The following is a 16,289-nucleotide window of genomic DNA, read 5'->3' as shown; positions in this document are numbered from 1 at the left end:
TGTACACAGTAGAGCTGTATATGTGTAATGTACATGTAGCTGAGCTGTATGTGTACACAGTAGAGCTGTATATGTGTAATGTACATGTAGTTGAGCTGTATGTGTACACAGTAGAGCTGTATATGTGTAATGTACATGTAGTTGAGATGTATGTGATAAAATATCTTGTAATCTGTATGTTCCACAGTTGTGCTGAAAAGTTTACATACCCTGTCAGAAACTGGCAAATTTGTGCATTTAAGAAAATATGAATGATTATGCAAAAACTGACTTTTATTTAATAAAGCTATTGGTGATATGAAGCCACTTATTATCACATAGTTTTTTGGCTCCTTTCTACATCATAATGGGGGGGATTATCATCATGTTATTTTGGTGGTGAAAAATCACAACATTGGGCCTCATTTACTAAGCTGAAGCCAACCAGTTTTTGTCGGGTTATGTTGGCGCAGAGTGTCTGCGACAGTGTGCGCCTAAAAAATACAACAAACCCGACATTGCACTGTGAAAAGCCAAAAAGGTACATGGTCTGTTGCAAAGGGGGCATGACCAGCCCAAAAGGGGGCGTGGTTTCACAACCCGACCGATTTACTATTGAATTCACAGAACGTCCTGTGGATAAATGGCTGGAAATTTCCACCTAGAAAAAGCTGGTCAGAAAATTTTCCAGACTTTTCCCCATAGTAAATGAAGAGGAATCCTGCAAGTCTAAAACAACTTTTCCTACCAGTAAAAACCCGACACTCTTAGTAAATGAGGCCCATTATGTGCAGTGGATGAATGGCACAATTTTTTGCCTTTAGACTTATAAAATAAAACCCTATGTATGAAGTGCGACACGGTCGGCTTTTTCCAGTGGTCGGGGATCTATAAATTGTGACTTTTAATTTTTTTTTAGCTCAATCTCACACCAGCTCAGAACACACATAGAAACTTGTGTTTCATTAGTGTTGAGCGAACATTTAAAAATGTTAAGTTTTGATAAACTTTTTAAAAATTGATGGTTCAATTTGGCAATAAAATAACCCCGTAAACACATTTATAACACTGTCTAACTGCTCTGAAGCCCTGTATAACACTGCTAGGAATGTATTCAAGTAGTTTATAAGTGGTTTTAAGGCTCAGTTATGGTGACATGCGGTAACCCAAGGAAAATAATAGCTTTTTTACTGGGGATTTTTGAGGCTTATTCACACTAAAATACAGCGGCAGATTTATATGGTTGTCGGACGGTTCCTGCCGGTGTTAAAATGCACATCGAGGTATTGCAAGATGCAGTGGCTTTTTCAAGCATTCCAAAAAGTATCCCTTTTTGGGAGTAGCAACAGCTGTTTAGTCTGCCAAGCCAAGAAGATTGCATGGATTATTTCATGCATTCTAAAAATGATCCCTTTTTGAGAGTAGCTACAAAATATTAGGTCTTGTATTATAAGTCCCAGCGTACAGCAGGAGGTGGTGGACTGATGTTACTAGTAGTAGTCGGCAGACAGCAGGAAGTGGCAAGCTGGCATTAGCCAGCATACAGCAAGAGGTGGTGGACTGGTGTTTTTAGTAGTAGCCAGCATACAGCAGGAATGGTGGTAGTACTGTCTAATCAGTGGCAATTTGCACAGAAGATTTAAATTTATCACTGATCTTTGACTGATTAATTTTAGTTAACATAAGTTTTTCTAAGAGTGTGGCTATCATGTATTCATTTCTTTCCTTTAAGCTCACAATATGCCTGTAACCCCGCATGCAAGAAAACATGCAGCTAGCCATCTGTACCAGCTTTTGTGAGGTCCAGCTTGTTCAGCCTCCATCCCATACTGGCAAGGTTGGACTTGATCTCCGTCATCATCAGTGTCACCTTATGAAAGGTCTTCGTCCCCTATCCCTTCCATCGCTAAATCCTCCTCCTCCTTGGGACCCAGTTTCTCTACCTCCTCATCCAAGTCCACTTCTGGTTCGGGAAGGAAGGCGTGGCCCTCAAATCCTGCCAAGACCAACTGGCTGAGATGAACTCAAAGATCGCAATTTGGAGTACCAGACAGCTGTCCATTGAGGGCAAAACACTTGTCCTGCGGAGTGAAGTTTGCCTGTGCTACAGTACACCGCACAGGCATGGGCCCCTCTTGCCACCTTTTGCAGGGCCATCACCCAGAGCGTGTTTCGCTTTATCTAGGGCAAAATGGACAGAGTTAAGTGGACTGTGATGTATTTGGAGCCCTGCAAGGGTGGGAAGGGCATCCCTGATATCCCCACTCTGCTGTGGGCTTCTTATGTATGTGTCAGCGTGCAGAAGACTCTGGTTGAAAAGACTGGCTCAGCGGGCAGGTCCATTTCTTGCCTGTTTCTTCTGCCCCTCTGGAAAAGGCTCAGCTGTGACAAGTGGGACAGCTCGATCTCTTACAACTGGTACACTCCCTGGTTCTAGGGGGATGTTGTTCGGTTCATAAAGGAACTGGAGGGACTGAAGCCCGACCTGTGGAAGCCTAAGACTGTGTACAAACTCATCAGAGCTTTGGACTTGAAGGAGCTCATACCAGGGCTCCTTAAGGCCACTGCAGAGACTGTCTGGGATGATGTAGCCTCTGTAAGGCTAAACAATGGACACAAGGACTTGTCATGGATGGTCATTCAGGGAGGTCTGTCTCTGAGGTCATTTATGCATGCCTGTGGCTTTGGTCTATTGATCACCCTGGAACTTGAACTGAGAGACTCTGTACCCAGGAACAACCTATCATACCATTCGGTGCTTTATGGACTTTTTCCTGGGGTTCACGACATGGAGGCCATCCAGGAGGCCTGTTGCCTTATGAACTGTTCTAAGGACGCTATATGGCTGGCCAGGAACCGCCTCATCTACAACAGGGAGGACATATCCGTCAGGGACTGCCACAGACTAATCCACATCCTGCTTAGATTATTCCATCTTGGACGGTCTGGAACTAACGCTCCTCTAATTCCCCACCTCCCCATATGTTTGCCTAGTAGTTTGGCCCTGTGATCCATCCCTCCCTACCCCATAGATCCCACACCACTCCCCGATCACAGACTGTAATTTGTTTTTCGACTTTGATTCTTCGATATCGAGTGATGGAGCAGAATGTTAGTGCAGCATGCGGTATAGTGTATAGCTTAGGGAACCTGTGCTGTATATTGTACCGTCCTTCTTTGTGTGATTGTAATTTATTGTATGATTCGTAATGACGACTGAATGATCAATAAAGCTCTTTCAATACCTCATCAAAGTCCACCTCCTCAACAGCCAGATGGGAACTCTCCTCCATCTCCTTCAATTATCACCGTTAGCATTTGCTCTAAAAGGAATATCAGCGGCATTGTCACTAATTCTATTGTTCTCCTTACTGACAATCCTGGTAGCCTCCTCGAAAGGCCTGAGCATGCCACAGGTGTCCCTTATTAGCTGCCAGTCCCTATGCTGAAAGTCACACTGGCTCAAAAAATTATTTATCTGCTGCATTAGGAAGTCTGTCACTGCTTTGCAATGATGGTACAGGCAGTCTAACATGTATAATGTTGAGTTCCACCGTGGTTGAACGTTGCAAAATGAGGCAGTGTGGAGGTAGATGACATCTGGTAAGGTAAAAAAGAATTTCCGAACAGCAGAATACCGGACAGGAACTGCACCATCTGACTGTGCCCCTCCACTGGAAGTTTTTTTTATAGTGTCTCCATCATGAGACCAGCAGCCCTTCGTGTCATGAAGGAGGGCAGGGAGTATTGAGCCCTAACTGGCCAATAATAACCAATGTCCCTTCCTTTTGCCCATCCGCCCTAAGTGACGGATCGACAATGACCAACATAGTCACTATTCTCTGCTAATGTAAATGAGCCCAGTACAAAGACAACAGATGAATAAGTACATAGATGGAAAATAAAAATGAAATAAAGAACTTGAAGAATTTTGGGTGATTAACTCAAGAATTTAAAGTGACTTGATGAATCTTGTAAAGGGGGAGTCATGGCCAGGTCAATGAGGGAAGCTAATATTGTTTTAATAAAAAAAAAAAGGAAAAGAGGCTTCAGACATGGGCGCATACCACCCTATATCGTTGCTCAATACAGATGTTAAAACTTTTTGCCAAAGCTATATCTAATAGATTTAAAAAAAATAATGCATCTATTAGTGAGCGAGGATACAGGACTGCCATCAGACATTTTGGGGCCCCTCACACAGCTCAAGGCCTGGGACCCCGACCTTCCAACCCCTTGTGGTCGCCCCCAGTGCATGCCTGCCATCTTCCCCATCATCTATGAAAAAAATATTTTAAACACAGGACAAGAAAAACAAGAGCCCGTGAGTTCAATGAGTAATGAAGGAAAGAGGAAATATCACCATCCATATTACCATCATACTGTTACTGACCTAATCCTGTATACTACAGAGCTTAAAGGGGTACTTTACTACTTTACTTCTTATCCACTATACACAGGATACAGTGACCCCCCGACCTACAATGGTCCCGACATACGATAATTTCAACATGTGATGGCCTCTCAGAGGCAGCATCAACATACGATGCTTTTGTATGTCGGGGCCATCGCATAAACGGCTATCCGGCAGCGCAGACTGCTTCAGCTGCCACCGGATAGCCGTTTACGGTGCCCCGTGTGCTCCGGTGATGGTCACTTACCTGTCCTCGGGGCTCCGGAGCGTCATCTTCACGATCCCCTCCATCGCCGGTGCTCTTCGTCATCATCACGTCGCGCGCACGCCGTCCCATCATCCAATAGGAGCGGCGTGCGTGTGTAGTGACGTGATGACGGCGACGGAGAGCGAGGATCCCAGGGAAGCAGAGAAGTCTGGAGCATCGGGGCCACCACGGGGATGAGGCGGCAGCGATGGAGGGCAACATCCAGGGCAGCGGTGATGGGTCCGGAGCGGCGGGTGAGTACAGCTTCCTATACTTTACATTGCACGGATCCCTCAGCATACGATGGTTTCAACAAACTATGGTTCATTTGGAACGGATTACCATCGTATGTTGAGGGACCACTGTATATCGTTTCTGATCGCAAGGGGTCCGACCACAGAAACCCCTCATGATTTCCTGCATGTCGCCTTCCTAGCGCATTCATCTCTATGGAAGAGCTAGAAATACATGAGCGCTGTAGATAACCCCGCTTCACGTGCAAAGGGAGCCAGGGCACTGTGCAGGGTCCCCTCAGGATCAGACACTTATCCCCTATCCTGTCGATAGGGGATAAGGAGTAAAGTAGCAGAGCACTCCTTTAACAAATTAGTTTTGAATCTAGGAGCCAGGATAAAAAGGATTTTTTTTTTTTTTTTTTTTAAACAACCAGCGCAATGTTTCAGTTTTTGAGAGGCGGTTGTTTAAACATGTTTTCTCACTATTTTCCCAGTTATATTTTGCACAGGGACCTGGGTAACTAGTCCTGAGACTAAGGAATAGTTGCCAGGTAGCGGCAGCATTTATAAATTATGATTACTCTGAAACATCTGGGTGACCTGAGTGTAATTCATTTTGTCCCGCAATCGCAGTGCCTGTTTTATACTGCCGGTGGTTTTGGCAGCATAAAACTGATTACAGGTTCCCTTTAACTGTAAGTAACTTTATTAAAATATACTTAATTAGAAGACAATAAACAACTTGAATCGTACGGGCCGGTATGAGGGCTCATTTTTTGCACCGTGTTCTGAAGTTTTTATCGGTACTATATTTGTATTGATTTGACTTATTGATCGCTTTTTATTCATTTTTTCATGATATAAAAAGTGACCACAAATACGCTATTTTGTACTTTGGAATTTTTTTGCGCGTACGCCATCGACCGTGCGGTTTAATTAACAATATATTTTTATAAGTCGGACATTTCCGCACGCGACGATACCACATATGTTTATTTTTATTTACACATTTTCTTTTTATGGGAAAAGGGGGGTGATTCAAAGTTTTATTAGGGAAGGGGTTACATGGCCTTTATTCACTTTTTTTTCCACTTTTTTTTGCAGAGTTATAGCTCCCATAGGGACCTATAACACTGCACACACTGATCTCTTATACTGATCATTATTATCCCATAGGAGACTATAACACTGCACACACTGATCTCTTATACTGATCATTATTATCCCATAGGGGCCTATAACACTGCACACACTGATCTCTTATACTGATCATTGTTATCTCATAGGAGACTATAACATTGCACACACTGATCTCTTATACTGATCATTATTATCCCATAGGAGACTATAACACTGCACACACTGATCTCTTATACTGATCAAAATTATCCCATAGGAGACTATAACACTGCACACACTGATCTCTTATACTAATAATTGTTATCCCATAGGAGACTATAACACTGCACACACTGATCTCTTATACTAATCATTGTTATCCCATAGGAGACTATAACACTGCACACACTGATCTCTTATACTGATCATTGTTATCCCATAGGAGACTATAACACTGCACACACTGATCTCTTATACTGATCATTGTTATCCCATAGGAGACTATAACACTGCACACACTGATCTCTTATACTGATCATTATTATCCCATAGGAGACTATAACACTGCACACACTGATCTCTTATACTGATCATTATTATCCCATAGGAGTCTGTAACACTGCACACATTGATCTCTTATACTGATCATTGTTTTCCCATGGGGGACTATAATACTGCACACACTGATCTCTTACACTGATCATTGTTATCCCATAGGAGGCTATAACACTGCCCACACTGATCTTTTACATTAATCATTGTTATTCCATAGGAGACTATAACACTGCACACACTGATCTCTTATACTGATCATTGTTATCCCATAGGAGACTATAACACTGCACACACTGATCTCTTATACTGATCATTATTATCCCATAGGAGACTATAACACTGCACACACTGATCTCTTACACTGATCATTATTATCCCATAGGAGTCTGTAACACTGCACACATTGATCTCTTATACTGATCATTGTTATCCCATGGGGGACTATAATACTGCACACACTGATCTCTTACACTGATCATTGTTATCCCATAGGATACTATAACACTGCACACACTGATTTCTTATACTGGGTTGATTGCTCAAACCTGTAGCTCAGGCTTGGAGCAATCAAACGCCGGTCGGACGCGATGGAGCAAGGTAAGGGGACCTCCGCTCTCATCCTAGCTGATCGGGACATTGCGATTTTATCACGATAGTCCCGATCAGCCCGACTGAGCTGCCGGGAAGCTTTTACTTTTGTTTTAGACGTGGCGATCAACTTTGATCGCCGCGTCTGAAATGTTAATAGCGCGCAGCACAACGATCTGTGCTATCATAAGCCGCCAGGACCGACCCGGTATGACGCGGGGGCTATTTTAAATACCGGGCACAGGGCATACAGGTACGCCCTGCGTCCTTAAGAGGTTAATGAAGAAACATAAATTTGAGCATATATTTTGCTTATTGGAACAAGGGCAACTTAGAGGAGTAGACGTTGCTAAGAGTAGTTCTTGTCAGTTATTCGATAAACTTTGGCAATATATTAAAAGGGAATTAGGGATATGGGGGAGCACTAATTACTCTCCACTTTGGAAAAATGTTAATATATCTGAATTAGAATCTATTGATAATACTCACCTTTGGGTTAATAAAGGGATCAGTAGGGTGCATCATATATGCGAGGGGGGTAAATTACTTCCCTTCGCTAAAATTGGCTCTAGGTTTAAAGGGGTTATCCAGGAAAAAAAAAATGCTATATATCAACTGGAAAGTTAAACAGATTTGTAAATTAGGAAAAAAAGGGGGGGTACCAAATGCCTCTAGACTAATACCATAAAATGGTACATGATGATGGAATTACAGAAAAAATAAATAAATCGGACTGTGCTTCACTTTAAATGATGTACAAATTTAATATAAAAAATATTACAAATAAGACATAAAATAAATAATGCAAATCTAATACATAAATGCCTCCTACCACAGGGCCCTTGTGGGGAGGTATGATATTTGAATACAAAGCATATATTAAAAATATTTAAAATATAGCATGTGAATTACGTTCTACCGCTATCCCAATATATTGCAAACCGACATAGTGTACTTTTGTGCGGTACACTCCGTTCTCATGTGATTTAGAATAGTTCACAAAGTGATATAGTTACCAACTCCTAGGGGTAGTTTTGGCTGGACGTGGTCATGCGGTAAATATTTCTTTCTCTAGACGCGTTTCAGGGTACTTTATATATGACCCTTTCCTCAGTAAGAGATATCCCTACTGAGGAAAGGGTCATATATAAAGTACCCTGAAACGCGTCTAGAGAAATAAATATTTACCGCATGACCACCGCAATCCACAAACCGCCATCACTTACCTCCGACACAACTCCATCATCTGCTGATTTTACACCTGGCTGTAATCCATCCGCCATTCCACCAGACGCCGAGAGATCTTCCACGAGGCTTTCCTTTCCTTGTTTCCGGAGCAAGATCCATCTATCTCCGAGTACATCTCCACCTCCGGAGCCACTCCGTGACCGGTGACTTCTCTTCGGCCTGCGGCAACCGGGCCCGTCACCGCAAGCGCATGCCAGCGCTGGACACAGCCTCCACTACATCTGCCATCGAGCCTGCAATTACTCCGTGACCGGTGACCTTTTTGGCCTGTGGCATCCGGGCCCATCACCGTAAGCGCATGCTAGCGCTGGACACAGCCCTCACATATCCATCTCTCGGACGTCCAGCCAAAACTACCCTTAGGAGTTGGTAACTATATCACTTTGTGAACTGTTCTAAATCACATGAGAACGGAGTGTACCGCACAAAAGTACACTATGTCGGTTTGCAATATATTGGGATAGCGGTAGAACGTAATTCACATGCTATATTTTAAACATTTTTAATATATGCTTTGTATTCAAATATCATACCTCCCCACAAGGGCCCTGTGGTAGGAGGCATTTATGTATTAGATTTGCATTATTTATTTTATGTCTTATTTGTAATATTTTTTATATTAAATTTGTACATCATTTAAAGTGAAGCACAGTCCGATTTATTTATTTTTTCTGTAATTCCATCATCATGTACCATTTTATGGTATTAGTCTAGAGGCATTTGGTACCCCCCCTTTTTTTCCTTATATATTATTTTGTACTAGTATTTTTTTGGTGTAAATACTTTCCATTTAGCCTCGATTAATTTATATTGTGAGCTGCACATACCCCAATTTTTTTAGATTTGTAAATTACTTCTATTACAAAATCTTAATCCTTTCAGTACTTATGAACTGATGAAGTTGAGTTGTTCTTTTCTGTCTAAGTCCTCTCTGATGACACGTGTCTCAGGAACCGCCCAGTTTAGAAGCAAATCCCCATAACAAACCTCTTCTACTCTGTGCAGTTCCTGAGACAAGCAGAGATGTCAGCAGAGAGCACTGTTGCCAGACAGAAAACAACAACTCAACTTCAGCAGCTAATAATTATTGAATGGATTAAGATTTTTTAATAGAAGTAATTTACAAATCTGTTTAACTTTCTGGAGCCAGTTGATATAAAACATTTTTTTCCTGGAATACCCCTTTAATCTTATCGATGAGCTCTTTTTATTCATGTATATCCAAATCTCTCTCACAATAAGCACCACTCGGAACACTGAGATGTTTAATAGGATTAGAGACACTTTCACTGATAAATCAAGGAAAAAAAAGGTTTGCAAATATTTATAAAAAGGTTGATTGAAGCACATAAAGGGGTACTCCGCTGCTCAGCGTTTGGGACAAATTGTTCTGAACGCTGGAGCTGGCACCGGGAGCTCGTGACATAATAGCCCCGCCCCTCAATGCAAGTCTATGGGAGGGGGCGTGACAGCCGTCACGCCCCCTCCCATAGACTTGCATTGAGGGGGCGGGGCATGACATAATGAGGGGCCGGGCATTGACGTCACAAGCTCCTGGCTCCAGCGTTCGGAACAGTTCAGAGTACCCCTTTAATTCTTAGAAAATGGATGGGGGAAGGAACACTGGATATTGTGGAATGGAAGAACACTGTGGATAAGATAAAAAGATATGAATTTGCATGGACAAAATATTCAGCCAATAAGAAAAGGGGAAAAAGTTGCTTTCAAGTGTTGAGTAAGTGGGAGGAGGGTATTTGAGACTTGAGTTTCCTTTTTACATTTTTTTTTTCTCTTCGCCTGCCAGGGAGGGATTGGGTTGAGACGTTATAAAATTTGGGTGTTATTTAAAGGGGTATTCCAGGCAAAACCTTTTTTTTTATATATATCAACTGGCTCTGGAAAGTTAAACAGATTTGTAAATTACTTCTATTAAAAAATCTTAATCCTTCCAATAGTTATTAGCTTCTGAAGTTTTCTGTCTAACTGCTCAATGATGATGTCACGTCCCGGGAGCTGTGCATGATGGGAGAATATCCCCATAGGAACTGCACAGCTCCCGGGACGTGAGTCATCAGAGAGCAGTTAGACAGAAAAAAACAACTCAACTTCAGAAGCTAATAACTATTGGAAGGATTAAGATTTTTTAATAGAAGTCATTTACAAATCTGTTTAACTTTACGGAGCCAGTTGATATATATAAAAAAAAAGTTTTGGCCTGGAATACCCCTTTAAGGAATCGTGACTGCAGAATGATGATTTTGGATGTCCATATAATGGGGTACTATGTATTTATATGATGTAGATGACCCGCATTGGATAAATGGCAATTATGTGATGCATTGTAATGTGAAACAATATGTGCTATACTTGCTGTAGTCATGATTATGTAAAATCATGTAAAATCAATAAAGAATAATTAAAAAAAACGTATAGATGCCGCAATCAGTACTGACTGCGGCATCCATAGGGTTAAACTACTGAGACGCTCAGGAAAGTAATCCTGCCCATAACATAAAGGTACATCACGGGGTGGTGAGGGGGTTGTGTCATCTATCCCCAGTATCTCAATAACAGGGACCCCAGTGTCCCCAGGTAGGTAGGAGGTACATTCACTATGGGAGCTGCAGAAACAGCAGAGCACAGACTGAGGTGTCCAGTGATCAGACACCACATGATCAGCTAGGATCGGGATAACACAACCTTTCTAAAAGGGTCTCAGCAGGTGAAGCCCGGACCGTCCTGGAATTCTTCATCACTGGAATAAGTCCCTTCTCTCTGAGGTGTTTGGGTCTCCAGTAGCAGCTCCCCATGGATTATGCCTGTTGGGTCTTCTCCATGAGGAGCAGTGAATATCACAACCATATATCACACTCTTTTCCTACCATGTAAACTATAGTGATGACATCGCTGGATCGGTGACTACGTTCTAAAAGAAAACTTTTATTAACAATTGGGAACAAGTTTGGAGATGCAGTATATGATATATGTATAAATGTCAGATATCCTATGTACATTGTTAATATATAGATGTGTTATCTGCATCATTTACTGCTCCGAATTGGCTTCTCTCCTTTGTGAGTTATTTTATGCTTAACAAAAGTTGAATGATGACGAAAACATTTCCCACATTCTGAACATGAATATGGTTTCTCCCCTGTGTGAGTTCTTTGATGTCGAGTAACATCTGATTTCCAAGTAAAACATTTCCCACATTCTGAACATGAAAATGGCTTCTCCCCTGTGTGAGTTCTTTGATGTCTAACAAGACTTGCTTTGTCAGTAAAACACTTTCCACATTCTGAACATGAAAATGGCTTCTCCCCTGTGTGAGTCCTATAATGTTTAACAAGACTTGATTTGTCAGTAAAACATTTTCCACATGCTGAACATGAAAATGGCTTCTCCCCTGTGTGAGTTCTTTTATGTATAACAAGACTTGATTTGTCGGAAAAACATTTCCCACATTCTGGACATGAAAATGGCTTCTCCCCTGTGTGAGTTCTTCGATGTTGAACAAGATGTGATTTCTTAGTAAAACATTTCCCACATTCTGAGCATAAATATGGTTTCTTTCCTGTATGAGCTCGTTGATGTCCAACACCCCTTCTGTGGCTTTTCTTTTTCTTACCATCCTGTGATGAGTGAGAAGACAGGACCTGTATATAAGGATGAGATGAGAGATCTTGGCTGTGAAGGGCTGAGGGTGTATCTGGGATAATGGAATGTTCTTCATATGTATCTTGTGTGATATCATCATCTGCTTTATAATCTGAAGATATAAGATTCTCCTCTGATCTCCTGCTACAAGAATCTGCAGAGAATAACACAGATTGAGTATTAACCTTATTTACATTTTTCCATCTAAAGAGTCACATGAGAGTTAGTTTTTTGTGGGACCAATTTTACATTGTAATGACACCTTTTGTGTTACTATAAAATATACTGTGAAACAGAGAAAAAGTTGTGTGATAAAATTCAATTAAAATAAAATGCAATTTTGCAGATTTGGGTTTTTTTCATCGTCTACCATACAGCGTGATGTCACAACTGACGTTATAATTATCCATCAGGTCAGTATCATCATCCAACTTGTATAGCTTTCCTTATGTTTAAAAAAATGCTTTAACCCCTTAAAGAGTAGCTCCCACCATTTATTTTTTTCCTGTCCCTGCCTATTTCCATTTTTTTTTTACTATATAAAAAATGGCTTTTTGTCTTCCTGGTAGTGTGCTCACTACCAGGCAGACTTCCTCAGCAGGCACCACGTCACTGATGCCTGCTGGGGCCAACACTTCCGCCCTTAGTTCAGCTATACAGGATGCCTCCAGCTGTTTCACCACTACAACTCCCAGCTTGCCCTGACATCTATTGGCTGTCAGGGCATGCTGGGAGTCGTAGTTGTGAAACAGCTGGAGGCACCCTGTGTTGAAAATAATAATAAGTTAGGGCCACGCTACCATGTACCCCCCCCCCCCCCCCCCCGGTGTTAAAACCCCGAACCCCGCTCTCCCCAACCCCCGTTTAAGACCACGATCTCCCCCTAAACATGCATACATACTTCAGCGTGCAGGGGCAGCAGAAGCGCCGACATGTGCGGGAGGAGTGGCCTCCCGGCCAGTGGCCGGGGAGCCAATGCGCTCGCTCCCGCCTGCCATGACAGTGCCCGTTTAAGGACATTCCATTTTTAAACTTTCGTTTTTTCCTCCTTACCTTTTAAAAATAATAACCCTTTCAACCTAAACCCTTTTTACTTAAAAATCCATATGAAGGCCTATTTTTTGCGCCACCAATTCTACTTTGTGATGACATCAGTCATTTTACTCAAAAATCTACGGCGAAACGGAAAAAAAAAATCATTGTGCAACAAAATGGAAGAAAAAACACCATTTAGTACATTTTGGGGGCTTCTGTTTCAACACAGTCCATTTTTCGGTAAAAATGACACCTTATCTTTATTCTGTAGGTCCATACGGTTATAATGATCCCCTACTTATATAGGTTGGATTTTGTCGTAATTCTGGAAAAAAATCATAACTACATGCAGGAAAATGTATACGTTTCAAATTGTCATCTTCTGACCCCTATAAACTTTTTTATTTTTCCGCGTATGGGGCGGTATGAGGGCTCATTTTTTGCACCATGATCTAAAGTTTTTACCAGTACAATTTTTGTATTGATCGGACTTTTTGACTCGCTTTTTATTCATTTTTTTATGTTATAAAAAGTGACCACAAATACGCTATTTTGGACTTTGGAATTTTTTTGCGCGTACGCCATTGTCCGTGCGGTTTAATTAACGATATTTTTATAGTTCGGACATTTACGCACGCAGCGATACCACATATGTTTATTTTTATTTACACAGTTTTTTTTTTTATGGGAAAAGGGGGGTGATTTGGACTTTTATTAGGGAAGGGGTTAAATGATCTTAACTTTTTTTGTTCACTTTTTTTTTTGCAGTGTTATAGGTCTCATAGGGGACTATAACAATGCACACACTGATCTCTTATACTGATCCCTGCAAAGCCATAGCTTTGCATTGATCAGTGTTACCCGCGGTTGATTGCACAAGTCTGGATTTCAGGCTTGGAGCAATCAATCGGACGTGCAGGTGGCAGGTAAGGCGCCCTCCTGCTGCGTCCTAGCTGATCGGGACATTGCGATTTTATCACGATGTCCCGATAAGCCAGACTGAGCTGCCAGGATGCTTTTACTTTCACTTTAGACGCAGCGATCAACTTTGATCGCCACGTCTAAAGAATTAATGCCGGACATCTGCCGGAACGGAGATGTCCGGCATTAACCACGGGTCCTGGCTGCTGATAGCAGCCGGGACCATATGAATATGATGCGAGCTCAACTCCTGAGCTCGCTTCATAACCCTCCTGTGCCGCAGAGCCGTATAAACCCGGCGTTCTGCGGCAAGAGGTTAAGGACTCAGGGTTTTTTCACTTTCGTTTCATTTGGGGCAGCGGTTCTTATCCTTGTTGGAGGTACTGAACCCCACCAGTTTCATATTCGCATTCAGCGAATCCCTCTTAATTGGAAAAATAAAATATGATTTTTTCAAATTCAAAAAATAGGAGGTATATATTTAAGTATATATTTATACATAGGTGCACAAAAGGAACAAAACCATTAAAGAACAAAATCATTAAGACACAGGTGCAGGCAGTGTTTCCCCACACATTAGGCGCAGGCAGTGTTCCCCCACACATTAGGCGCAGGCAGTGTTCCCCCACACATTAGGCGCAGGCAGTGTTCCCCCACACATTAGGCGCAGGCAGTGTTCCCCCACACATTAGGCGCAGGCAGTGTTCCCCCACACATTAGGCGCAGGCAGTGTTCCCCCACACATTAGGCGCAGGCAGTGTTCCCCCACACATTAGGCGCAGGCAGTGTTCCCCCACACATTAGGCCGCAGGCAGTGTTCCCCCACACATTAGGCCGCAGGCAGTGTTCCCCCACATTAGGCGCAGGCAGTGTTCCCCCACACATTAGGCGCAGGCAGTGTTCCCCCACACATTAGGCGCAGGCAGTGTTCCCCCACACATTAGGCAGGCAGTGTTCCCCCACACATTAGGCGCAGGCAGTGTTCCCCCACACATTAGGCGCAGGCCGTGTTCCCCCACACATTAGGCGCAGGCAGTGTTCCCAGTATTATTTTTCCATATACAGGGATGTGTGAGGGTCACTTTTTGTACAGATCCTGTATGTGATCTGTAGTTTTTATCGGTACCATTTAAAAAAAAAATTTATGGGACTTTTTTATCACTTTTTATTCATTTTTTTAGGGTATACATAGTGACCAAATATACGCAATTCTGGACTTTGGTATTTTTTTTTTTTAAAGTATACACCATTGACCGTGCGGTTTCATTATAGTTACATTTTTATAGTTCAGACATTTACGCCAATACCACATATGTTTATTTTTGTTTACATTTTTTTTTATATGGGAAAAGGGGGGTGATTCAAACATTTATTAGGGGAAGGGGTTAAATCACATTTATTAATTTTTTATTTGTTTTTTAACACAATTTTTTAGTCCCCATAGGGCACTATTACATGCAATCCTTGATTGCATACACTGAACAATGTTATGCCGTAGCATTAATCAGTGTTATTAGTACTACATTGTTCCAGCCTGCCATGGCTGACTGGAGCCTTGGAGAACCGATCCACCGTCCTCTCAGCTTATCGGGACATCGCGATTTCCCCGCAATGATCCAGATCAGGTCTGTCAGGGTCAGGAATTGTCTAGAGTAGGAACAAATCCCCATTGCAAAGCAGTTCCTGACAAGGACAGAGGTGTCAGCAGAGAGCACTTCCTGTGAAACACACCAGTGTGAGAAGCGTGCGGGTGTGTCCCTGTTTGAGCTCTCCAGGACTTCCAAGAGGACTACAGAGTGTTCTAACTGCTTTTCCCAGGAGGGTGGCAGACTCTTGGGGAGAGCCTCCCCTGCATGGAGCCCCGGAAATCTCGAGCCTCCACTCTCCGTTCTTCCACGCTGGCGGGGGGTGGAGAGAAAACTGCAACAGCCATTGTTCCGGCCGGAGGAAGAAAATCTGGCAGAGTCTGCAGCAATGCAGGCTCTGCTTCCACGGCGACGGGTGCCAACCAGAGATCTGGAGGAAGGCGAGGCGAGGAGGAAAAGAGTGGAGATGTGGGCAGAGAGAGGGCCCAAGGAGTCGAGCGATACATACTGCTTCCGCATGGCTGCACGCTTTGCGGAATATGACCAGTGCGGTAAGGAGCTGAGGATGGCCAGGGAGGATCTACGTGTGGCTCAGAATCTGGTGAGCACGGGGTCCAAAAAGAACAGGCCAGAGCTAAGAAAGAGGATCACAGCGCTGAAAAGCGAGATTGTGAAGCTGGAGGAGAGGAGAGACGAGATCCTGG

General features: G+C 42.7%; 1 protein-coding gene across 1 annotated transcript in view; it reads right to left on the bottom strand.

Moving 5' to 3' along the window:
• Window positions 1-16,289, bottom strand: part of LOC130308348 (uncharacterized) — a 145,197-nt gene that overhangs the window by 28,748 nt on the left and 100,160 nt on the right. Inside the window, 3 exon segments of the mRNA XM_056552245.1 lie at window positions 2,330-2,581; window positions 9,623-9,675; window positions 11,436-12,197. Of these exon segments, the coding sequence (XP_056408220.1) occupies window positions 2,330-2,581; window positions 9,623-9,675; window positions 11,436-12,197 (1,067 nt within the window).

Source organism: Hyla sarda, chromosome 1 (assembly GCF_029499605.1).
Source record: "Hyla sarda isolate aHylSar1 chromosome 1, aHylSar1.hap1, whole genome shotgun sequence".
NCBI lineage: Eukaryota > Metazoa > Chordata > Amphibia > Anura > Hylidae > Hyla > Hyla sarda.
Note: the sequence above shows the minus strand (reverse complement) of the source record. Positions and strands in the feature narration are given on the sequence as shown.